This window comes from Melopsittacus undulatus, chromosome 6, assembly GCF_012275295.1.
Source record: "Melopsittacus undulatus isolate bMelUnd1 chromosome 6, bMelUnd1.mat.Z, whole genome shotgun sequence".
Taxonomy (NCBI): Eukaryota; Metazoa; Chordata; class Aves; order Psittaciformes; family Psittaculidae; genus Melopsittacus; species Melopsittacus undulatus.
The window spans coordinates 3741702-3753892 of NC_047532.1; the positions used below are offsets into that span (position 1 = coordinate 3741702).

Consider the following 12191-nt stretch of genomic DNA (forward strand, 5'->3'; position numbering starts at 1 on the left):
ACCCCTCCTGTGTAAGATGTGTTCTTACATAGGTGAGCAGGTAGGTTTAATTGCAGCAATACTAGCCTGCATTGATAGCTCCACTTGTGTGAGAGAATGTGATGGACTGAACAGCACTTGTTGCTGGCCTGTATATTTGATGGCAAAAAGTCCAATTTTAGGAATTTGAGGGGATAGAGATTTTCTTTTACAGTCACTGTGGATGGCAAGTGAGGAGCAGTGGATGTTGTACTAGGCTCAGGAATGTCTATTTTCAATCTGAATGGTTATCCTATGTCCTTATGAGTCCAGAGGCAGGTTACAAAACCACATTGTAATAAGGTAAAATTGTACCAATAGGCCAGTCTTTAAAAGGTGCAGTTTTTATCTTCAGTGTCTGATGTGATGTTGTGTACAGAATTCTCAGTTGCCAGCTCACTGGTAGAGCCATTGATCACCTGACGTCCTATTTTAATATATTTCCCTGACATTCTCCAAAGTCAGGGAACTTCATCTTTATCTGTGCATGACCATGGTGGAAAGATTCAAATGTCCCCTACTGGAGTATGTTCCCATATTTCTGGTGTACTTAACACGAGTTTGAGACCACAGCTGCTCCAGGGGGTTTTCAGTGAGACTTGAGTATTCAAAGTGGGGATTGCTGCTGTTGTGATAGGTTTATTGATTCTGAGATATTGTTCCTAGTGTTACATTGTCCCTTTACACCGTTCCATCTGCATGATGTTTTAATGTCATAATGTCCCTTCGCTACATTCTGTATTGAGCAGTGACTTAACTGTCCCTTCACTATGTTATGTATTTAGCAGTGACTTGCATTTCAGCATTTTCTATATGGCATGTAAGAATTACTGTGAATAGTCATGACATTTTATCTGTCCTTTACCAATGGGTGGTTGGGTTTCACAAGTCATGTTTGTGTCTCATGTCCTGATTGACAATTGAACGGAGACAGGTGGGCATCTGTGGGGAAGCAAGTGGTTCCTAAACCTTTAACAGGAGTAGGATGATGTGTTTTGCTTTCACCTTGGAAGAGAATGTGAGACAACAAGGTAAACCAGATGGGATTTGGTGGGGTTTTCTGGATATATTATCCTATTAGAAAGAAGGAAAAATCCACTGTGCACTAGTTCTGTGGTTTGCACCATTGTTACCAATAGCTTCCCAAGTGAGTGGGCCACCAGGTTTAGTTATCAAAGGCATAGTTCTAATTCGTGGTAAATTTACCATAGCAGCTTTTCCTGGTTGTAATGCCATTTCCTTTGTTAACAGGTAGAGCATCAGGTTCAGCCTTTGCAAAGACCGTTTTGCTCAAGGGCTCCTAGTGGGCCCATCCTGATTATTCACTTGGAGAAGTACTTTGGAAAGTCAAGTATCCCACTGGGCCTTATATGGCTTACAACTCTTTTTGAATAAGTTATTATCTCTTTTTACCATCCCATTTGACTGGAGGTAATAGGGGACATGGAATACCCACTGAATTTCTTCTTGTGCATTCTTGTACCTCCTTGTATGACAGATGTGAGCCATTATCACTTTGGATGGTTTCAGGACTAGGGAGAAGGTATTATTCTGTACCTTCCCAAGTAAAGGCAAACTTCTTTTTATCCTCCTCACAGGGACAGTGTATGTGTATGCAGCTGCTTGTAGTGTGGCTGTTGGCATTGTTGTACTAGGTCCTACAGCTGTTACTGGGGCTGTGTTGGCATTTAAGTGTCAGTAATCAATTGTTAGTCACCATCTCCCATCTGGTTTTCATACTGTGGTTTATATGGGGAGTGTTCTGGATATGATACATTAGAAATCTTGGAATCAGGGAGTGCAGGTCCTGTGTGGAGTACAGGGCACTGTAGCTGGCTGATCTGTGTCAGGATTAGGGTTGACATTTGAACTCAATGGGCATATGCTGCCCTCCGGCAGGTGCCAGGCTCAAAACATCAAACCCCAAATATTTCCATTGTGGTCTTTAACTGCAAAGCCAGTAGAGAACATGTGCTTCTCATGCACTTCTCATGCCCATGAGCCACAAATTAACTGACTTCTGTGGTTTGGCAAGTAACACTTGCTCCATTCATTCCAGTGATTTTCACCTTTTGCCATCTGGGCAATACCCCCAGCTTCTAGGCCTCCTGTTGTGTTAGCACTGATATCTGTGCCCCCACATCAATTACAAATGTCAGCAATTGTTAAAGAGCAAGTGAAATCAATGGGCCCATACACCTAATCCCTCCTTGTGTTCTGTATGTCTTGATTTCATCCCATTTTGCAATTAAGTAGGGTTTAAGAATTGCCAGGGCTCCTCTAAGTAGGGGTATTAGCACTGCATCATCAGTTGCAGTTGATACTGGGATATTCCTGGATTGTCATTTATGCATGGCTGGTGTGAAGGCAGCTTTTGTGATGGCTGTAGGGAGCTCTTGACTATGATCTCTCTACATAGTCAAGAGAGTCAATCTGGGGATTGTGCAGGGTTCACCTTGCTCCATGGTATCTTTCCCCTGGCCCAATAAGCTATCCTGCTGGTGACAGGGGTGGGATCCATTTGCAGGGTCAGGTCCTAAAGTTAAGACAACTCCTGGACCCCAAAAGCCATTTGTGCCACCTCCACTCAGGCAGACTTAACCTGTTCCAGTTTCAGCTGTTTCCAGTTTCCTGCCACGTTTTTACTGTCAGTTTGCCAATTGTAACAGATCCCAGGGAGTGACTGGTACAGTTTATTGCAGAGCATCACCCTGAGGTGGTGTTTTACTGATGGCTTCATACTAGGGGGATTTGTGGGAAACAAAGAATCATCTTCCCCCAGTTCACCCCTGTTGCAGTTACCCCATGTGTTTCCATCCAGTTCTTCAGGGGATACAATGAATTTTCTGATGTGTGTGGACTTGGAAGCCCACATAAGCATCATCCTGACCTTTTCTGCCACCTTTTGTTTTTTCTCCTTTTCTTCCTGTAACTCTTTCTGCAGCTGCTCTGTTTTCAGAGACACCAATAATGCAGCTGCCTTTCTGCCTTCTGTTTCCTCTTGCAGATCTTGTTTCTCTCTAGCATGCTTTCTCCTGTCCTGATGGGTGGCTTATTGGTAGGTACTTAACATTTTGCAAAGGACTGCTTTTCCATCCTTTATATGGCCCCTGTTCTTCCACAGCTTTCCAATCATGCCACTTATCACAAGCCCATTCTTCTGAGAATCTGGGACTAGAACTCACTCCCTGCTTTCACAAGTAACCAGTGATACCATTTGCCATCCTGCTGACTACATCCATCTGTGGCAAATGAGTGGTTTCAATGACTTAAAAAATCACCATCAAAGGGATCAGCAAAAGTAGTTTTTACATGAATATAAAAGTGCTTAAAGTTTAATAGGGTTCACTCTCTTACTTACATGGACAAAACACACAAAGGAAAATCAAGTTAGAATGGAGCTGAATGATTTACCCAGAGACCAAAGATGCAAACAGGTAAAGGAGACTCTCCTCTTGAGTCATGAGGTTCAGAGTAGATCCCCTTGCTTTCTAAAAAACTCCTGATAGACCTTGGGTTTGGCTAGGTCCAATCTTAGTCTCAAACAACAGTTTATATCCAAGGGAATAAACTATATAGATTTCACTAGTATTGATTTAGCATGCTGTCAGCAACTTACCAAGGCTCTGTGCAAGTAAGGGATCTTCTCTCTGCCATGAGTAAGGAAGGAACTCTCACTCTCAGGTAAAGATTCTCAAGCCTTGAGAGGCATCCCAGCTCCAGGGGGGATGGCTGTAGTGCAGCCAGGCTGCCTGGCAGGGGGAGCTCAGAGGAGGCTACTTACACTGTCATGTCTATGGGATAAAGTGGATGGCTCATAGTCAAACTGCATACGATGGGAAAGAGACTCCTTGTAACTTACTTTGTTCCTAGGTGTATGACTTGGAAAACCACCCACTATCCATGTGCTGATCACATGATTGGTGTTCCAAGCTCACCTGCACAATTGCTCACTGGGTCACTCTGCTCCTTGGTGGGTTTTCTTGCTTTTAAAATCACACCTACTACTGTAAGAGTGATATCAGGAAAGTATTGAAATTATTTTAGGTGATACTTCAAGATGTTCTTTGATACACATTTTGCCACATTACTCTGTTGAATAATGTTGCTCCAAGTAGTGTAGGACACGTATTGGTTACACCAGTATAACTAGCTCTGCAACCAAGTTTTGCTTCAAAAGGTTGGAACCACTTCCCCCTCTCAGCGGGTAAGGAGCCCAAGACTGGGCAAAATCCCATACTTCAAATTAGATATAAAAAGTACAAAACTGAACTGATATAAATACTGTAAATAGGTAAAATGGAAGGACACTGGAAAATACTCCCAACACATCACCGGCCTTTAACACTCACACTCAGTCAAACGCTTCAGTAAAAACCTGACCAAGCCGCACAATGAAGCAGAGAAACAGAAAAAGAAATGATGATTCTTTTTCCTTATTTTATTGGGTAAATGATTTAAAAGGTAATAACAATAGTGTTAAAACTACTACAATATCTTTCCACAGCCATAGATAACCTTCACAGACCCACAGATAACCTTCTAGATTTTTTTTTCCTCATTTTCCTCTTTTTAAGCCGTACTTAATATTAAAATGCCCATTCCAACAGTTTCTTCACACTAATAGCAATTAAATGTGGAAGGAAGAAGGATCTAGTTATAAAGGAAGGGGGTTCAGGTAATCCGTGATATTATTGTAATCAATCAAGTTACTAAGGAAGGAAGGAAAAGACGAGGCCTTACAAGCTACTCCAGGTAGCTCTAAGCCCATTGTGTCACCATTGCATTAAAGATAACTCAAGATGCTGGTGAACAATTTAAAGTAATCTTTTTTTTTTCTTTGTAACATATAAAACACTAAAATAACTTAGAAACTAGATCCAAATATCTTGAAAAGAATCAACTTTGATATACAAAAACAGTCATAAGTTGTTACAAAAGTTCCAAACAAAAGTTTGTTTTCTCAGTGCGTTTATGTACCAGCACAATTACTGGGTCCAGAGCAAAGAAAGAGGTTTTTCTTCTTTAGTTTTATTTTCTTCAACAGTAATAAAAAACGAGGAAAACATCTCTTTGTATAGAAAGAATCATTGCTGGTCTTCAGAATAAATGTAACCAGAAACCCTTAAATCTGAGAGGCACACTTTGGGTTTCTCTTTTTTATTTTTTATCTTTTTTTTTTTAACTTTTTTTGTTCTTTTTTTAACATAAAAGGAAAGTCACCAGTTTGTTTCAGTGGAGGAGCTATTCAGCCCCCCCAGAGAAACTGAATTCCATTAACATCACTAGCAAAAATCAGTTAGAAACTGTACAAAAATAAAAAAGTTAACACATTTAATCCTGCAGGACTTTAGTAAGGACTGGAAGGCAGGCTTTAGGAGCAGCATTTGGGCATGGCTGGAGGCTTCTTTGGTTCGATCTAACACACATAAGAGATGTAACCTACTCCAGACAACAACTTTAAAAACCTGCACAGTTGAAGACAAGTAAAGAGGTCCATATACAAACATCAGGTGTGCAAATGGATTCGTCTGCCTTGATTTCATAGTGTATCTGAGGTCAGAGTTCTAGTGTGCCCTCCCCTGCTGTGATCAGCGTCGGGGTCGAGATGGTGAGAAGTCAGTGCTACAGCAGGCCAGGCAGAAGGAAGGCCACTTGGAGCATGACTAAATAATAGCTGCATTTCAAGTCTATGGTTTTGTTGTCTAACTCAGTTTACAGAAGAGGGGTTTAGGAACATTATGCAAAAGAATTAAAAGAAACCCCAACAATCTCTGTAATGAAATAAGGCAAACTGAGTAGTGTAAAAAAATTAACATTCCAACTTAAAATTAATTCAGCTACTTGGTTGTACCTTCTGATCAAGTACCCAAATTAAAGACAACAAAAAACGATTGTAAAATCTGTATCTAGAATCAGCAATACATAAATGGGTACTAAACGCAACTATGAGGGACTGACATTGGTGGAAGCAATTGTTGATCAGCTTTAAGCAAACAGACCTATTCTGTCCCAGTGCATGTCACAGTGAACTGCACGTTTTGTACAAACAAACCCACAATTACACATAAACAATCCGTAGCATTTTCAGCACTTGCATGCTGAGGAGGTAGGTGCCCTAGAAACACTGTAGATATAGACTGATTATTCCAATCCTTCCCAAAAAATAGCATACAATCTGATTGACCACAGGCTCTGTAACAGTTTTTAATCAGTGATACAAAACTCTGGTCCAGAAGGGTCTGGCATGAACTCATTTCAAAAGCACACCTTTACAGTTTGTATAACCCCCTTTTAACTAGATTTGTAAGCAACAGCTACTAAGAGATAGACAAAAATGCATTGTGCATTATGCTGTATACAAAAAGGAGACAAAACTATCCTTTTCTCCCCCAAGCCATGGTGGGAAGTATTGCTGACCTTGTCCTTAAAAACCTGCAGGATTATTTATTCATCAGTATATCATTATTACACTGGTAAGAAATTCTGTATAACATCTGCATATATCGAAGAGCTTTAAAAAATCTGATATGATTTTAGATCCGCATGACCAGTCACGTGACCTTCTTGAGGTTGATTAGCACCTTTCATACATATATATTTCTATATATAATAGAGCTTCTTTAAAAACTTCTAACAAGGAGCTCAGGCTGAAGCATGAGCTGTAACGAGATGACAGGTAAAGATGGGCTTGGATGACTTTTGTTTTTTGCAGCAGAATGATTCAGTTTGTGCTCAGTTTCCCTATAAGGGTAAGAAAAAAAACCCCAAAACCAACACAACTCTGTCAGGTAGCCACTTGTTCACAGTTTCCACTTGAAGACTAAGCCATTGAAAAGTGTTCCTCAAGTAGAAACAAGATAACAGTATCATCCAAAATAGCCTCTGTATAAACATCTATGAATTTCTGCAGCTTTTGGCTGGCATCTCTTGGCTCCTGAAATTTCAGGCCCTCTGCTTATAAATTAAGGCATCACAACTGAAAATGTTAATATTTGGACATCAGATGCTGTGGATGAAGGAATACCAAAGACCTCCTACAAGAACCTCCATGATTATTAAGTGGCAAAGCTAACCTCACCTAAGGGATGAGCGGAATTTAGCCATATCTGGTTTTGAAACCCTACTGAAACCTTTTTTTACAATTAGTCTGATTTTTTTAACAACTTAATTTTAATTGAGTTCATCTACTGAATTTTATATATCTATATATTTACAAACATTCATTATTCAAAATAACTGGAATTTCTGCTTACTGTGGTTTATTCACGCATATTAGGAAGGTCTTTTCTGTAATAGATGGCATGGGTTGTCCCCTAGAACATGCACTGAGCTACAGCAGGTATCAGTGGGGGTTCTGCAGGCACATGAGAGGAGCTAGTCCCTACCACATACTGGCCTTGCAATACACCACACATACCTTTTACTAAATCCTATTTTTACAGCAGGAAGAAGTTCTAATCCATTCTCTTCTACTGTGTGAAGGGGAATCTGAATTATTACACAGTACTTTCTTCTCTCAAGTACTATTCCTGTAATGGATGAAAACATGTAAAATTATGACATGCTTGTCCTGTGCTCTTTTTTAAACAATAGTTAACTTTATCTAACTATTCATGACTTGAAAAAAACTAAAAAGTTCAAAAGCAGAAGAACAAAACAGGGATTTTTATTTTCCAAAATAGGTTTGCTATAGAAATAAAAAAACCTCACTTAAAAAAAATCCCCAAAACCCTGACACCAGAGCAGACTGAACACAGTTTGCTACAATGTCTGGTGTGTTTGCTATATTTTTTCTATGAATTTTATATATAAGTATATAGTTATGTCATAGACAAAGGCACTAAAATCTAAATCCATTTTCTTACTAATATGACATCTGCTACTCACCAACCTGTTTTTAAACACAAATGTCACTCCTAATTTGAGATCATCAGAAAGGCATCATCTCATTACAAATGCATCATCATGACTAGTCTTGACAGGGCTGGATTGCCTGCCATTCCCAGCACAGAGCGGGACACAAAAGAACCTGGTGGCCAACTGGATTATGTTGTGCCCTATCAATTCAACCCCTTGATTGGGAAAATGCTGCCATGTTTAACATCACTTCTCACTGTACAGCTAATTGCTTCTCTTCATCCAAAAAAGCATTCTGGATGTCAGCCTCAACATTCTGGCTGCATGTGCTGGATCTGAAGATCATGTATATAGCTACATGTATACTCTTTACTGTGGGGGTGAACTATTGTACACAAAACATTATTAAGAACGTTATGAAAATGCAATTCATTGTCTAGTAGAATACCTGAATCTGATATGTTTCATTCCCTGTCATACCTACTAATGCAAAGCCATGAATGCCTTTTTGCTAAGCAAAGCATCCCTAACTGTAATCCTTAAGCTCTTCCTTCCATCCACAGTCACAGAAAGCCTTGATTGATATAATTCAATGTTAATGAAGTAGAAATTTAAAATTTCATAAAAAACCCAAGGGCTATATAGGCTGCAAAAAAATCTGCAGTGACTCAGTAATAAAAAAAGTATGGGATCTTAGTAGTAATGCAGTTTTCCCTCCCGTTGCCATGATGGGCTTAACCAACTGAGAAGCCTCAACATGGCAACGGAAACTATCATCATAAAATGGTACAGTAATAGAGATAGCTAGACCAAGAAGGGGCAGGGTCTCCTGGGAAGAGGTCTGCAGAGAGGTCCAGTGACTGGTCATGCGGCTCAGTGTCAGGAATAATGGTTGTATGGTGGAAGGGGGTGCCCAATACCATTTTGGAAGTGATGATGCTGACGATGGGCAAGGTACTCTGTATAGCTCATCGTCATCTTCTCACTACGGTACCTAGAAAAGAGCAAAGAAGCAAATTCAAGAACTGTTACCAGGAAGCTGTAAGCAGCACTAAAAATACTGTCCTAGTGGTATGCGCAATGCTAACAACTCTGTACTTCTGATGGTAGGAATAAGACTAACTGCAGTTGCACAAGGGCAGGGAGGGAACCACCATGGTTGTCAGGGTCATTCTTGAATCACACGACAAAGTGCTTATGGAAAACATTTTAAGTGAACAGAACTGTTAAAAATGTTTGCCTACTACGTTGCTCGAAGTAGAAGGAACAGAAATTCATGATAATTTAGTGAGTATGTCCTGCATCTTCAGCCAGCTCTCTACATAAACCCCAGGAGAAAATCTGTAAACAACTGCTGCAGAGTTTTGGGCTGGTTTTAAACTATCAGTGTGTAGTGTCTGCCAAATCCTGCTTTTCAAATAATCCCAGCTACATTAAATAGTTACATTCTTTTTAGACTAGAATCATACAATCTATCTCAAGTTAGAAGAGACCCATAAGGATCACTGAGTCCAACTCTGTGCTCCTCACAGGATTACTTAACACTAAACCATATGACCAAGAGCATTGTCCAGACACTTCCTGACATCTCGAGAGGCTTGGTGCCCTGACCATTTATCTGGGAACCTGTTCCAGTTACCAATCACCCTCTCAGTGAAGACCCTTTTCCTAACATCCACTCTGAACTTCCCCTGATGCAGCCCCATTCCATTTCCTCATGTCCTATCACTGGTCACCAGAGACATGAGCACCTCCCCTCCTCTGCGCACCCTGAGGAAGTTGTAGACCACAATGAGGTCACCCCTCAGCCTTCTCCAGGTTGAACAAACCAAATGACCTCAGCTGCTGCTCATAAGTCTTGCCCCTCAATGCCATTCACCATCATGGTGTCCTTCTCTAGACACAATCTAACAGTTCCATATCCTTCTTACACTGAAGTATCAGTACTCAAGATAGAGTGTACAGTGCAGTGTAGAGTGGGACAATCATTCACCTTAACTGGCTAGCAATGCTGGACTTGTACCCCAGGACATGGTTGGCCCTTTGGGCTGCTAGGGCACACTGTTGACTCCTGTTCAACCTGCCAGCAACCCAAACCCACAGATCTCTTTCTGCGGGGCTGCTCTCCACCCTCTCATCCCCAGTTTGTACATAAACCCAGGATTACCCCATCCCAGGGGGAGAATCCTGCATGTGCTCTTGTTAAAGTTCATACAGTTGGTGATCCCCCAGCTCTCCAGTCTATCCAGATCTCTCTGTGAGGCCTTTTCACCCTTAAGGAGTCCACAGCTCCTCCCAGTTTAGTATGACTGGCAAACTTAAATGTACACTTGACATCCAGGTCCTTTATAAAAACATTAAAGAGCACTGGCCCTAAAACTGAGCCCTGTGGAACCCCACTGGTGACTGGCCACCAGCCTGATGTAATCCCATTTACTATACCTCTTTGAGCCTGACCCATCAGTCAGCTGTTCACCCAGCATATGATGGATTTGTGTAGCTTTGTGCTGCACATTTTGTCCAGAAGGATCCTGTGAGACAGTATCAAAAGCTTTGCTAAAATAAAACCCCACATCTCCCCTTGGTCAACTAGATGGGTGACCTTGGCATAAAAGGAGATTACGTTGGTTAAGCAGGACTCCTCCCTCCTGAACCCGTGCTGCCTGTGATCAATGCCTGCATTGTCTCTCAAGTGCTTTTCATTAGCTCCCAAAATAACCTTCTCCATAATTTTAGCAGGCAGTGAAGTGAGACTGACAGGCCTGTAATTACCAGGGTCTTCTTACCCTTCCTGAAAATGGGACATGCGCCAGCTTCCAGCTGACCTCTCCAAGACTCCCAAGACCATTGACAAATGATGGAGAGAGGTCCTGCAATCATATCAGCCAGCTCTATGCAACTAAAACCAGAATTCAGGTCCTGACAAGCAGTATTTTGGACACTTGCATCAGTGTTGTTTGACAACAAGGAACATATCGCCATGTTATCTGAAGAAGTGTAAAATCTACACAAAACCAACACTATTCCACATTTCCATGGATTTCACTTAGAAAGACCTTTTGTAAGAGATCTGACAGATGAGGTCTGGTGAATTCAGCTACAGTGATTTAAAATACTGCCACCTCTCCTTTCTATCATGTTTTTCTCTGCAGTTGCTCTGGTTGTTCTCTCCTCTTTTAGCTCGGAAAAAGAACAACAGATGGCCCAACCACTTGCACTTGCAACCCAACACAAAAGTTACAACTACTGTGGAGTTACCACCTGCAGCGATGAAGGTGGCAAACACATTTGCTTCTGTCACCTCTCTGCCAGAGGAGCAGAGCAGAACACCTTAGGCAGCTTTGTACTCCACATTTACTCCAGTGTTTGGTACTGATGTACTAATGTAACAGAGCTCGTCACTGCTGAGAGATCAGCTGCTGCTCTACTGGAGTTGACAAGTAACCTGGTGAATGAAACCCCCATCACTGTGAAACTCAACTGTAAGCTCAGCAGTTACTGAAGTTAGTTGTAAGCGGGTCAAAGTAGGCCAAAGGCAGCCTGGCTGGAATCACATCTTATGTGAGCAGATGGAAAAGAAAATGCGGTTCCTGTCCTTATGCATTTTAGACCCCCAGAATTGGTACATTTTATACAGCTCCACTTTTTTTCAGTTATCTTCAAAACATGGCCAGAACTACTGGGTATGAGCTTGAAGTGAAGATAGTTAGAAGTAGACTAGTTTTGATCAGCTTTATTCACACATAGGAGATCTGCTTTAATTCATGGTTGAAAAGGAAGTTAAAGGCACTTACTCCGCTCTTCCATGCTTTACTATGTGACTAGAAGTTGTTAACACAAGGCTCTGAAAAAGGTTGTCTGAATGCTGGGAAATGGTTCCTATTTTAATACTACCGTATTGGCAAGACTTTCCAAAAAACCAGGACACTGAAATAAGAGTAATACATACAACATTCGTAGAACTAATCTTGTGACCCTGTGAACCCCTAGGAACTGATGAAATATAGGAAGGATAACAGTCTGGGACAGAGGATTCCAACTCAAGTGTGGCTTCCCTGAAGAGGATGAACAGACAATAGTTCCTGATCATGTAAGATTAACCAAATTCTTACTTCTTCAAGCATAGAATAGATAACTAGAGTTTAGCAGTCATTTTACACCACAAAGTTTTAGTTATACCTTAGTTATATAGTTATATAAATTAGTTATATAGTTATATATAGTTATAACCACAAAGTTATACCACCAGTTTTAGAGGTGTTCTTACATTTACTCCTCTACCCTTCACCATGTAACTACAATACTATGAGACA

The 12191-nt window shown here is 40.9% G+C and overlaps 1 protein-coding gene across 1 annotated transcript in view; it reads right to left on the minus strand.

Annotated features, from left to right (window-relative positions):
* Positions 1–4438: 4438 nt before the first annotated feature.
* Positions 4439–12191, minus strand: part of AMMECR1 (AMMECR nuclear protein 1) — a 100052-nt gene continuing 92299 nt past the window's right edge. The window contains exon 7 of the mRNA XM_034063590.1: positions 4439–8872. Within this exon, the coding sequence (XP_033919481.1) occupies positions 8758–8872 (115 nt within the window). The 3' untranslated portion in view covers positions 4439–8757. The remainder of the gene's footprint in view (positions 8873–12191) is intronic.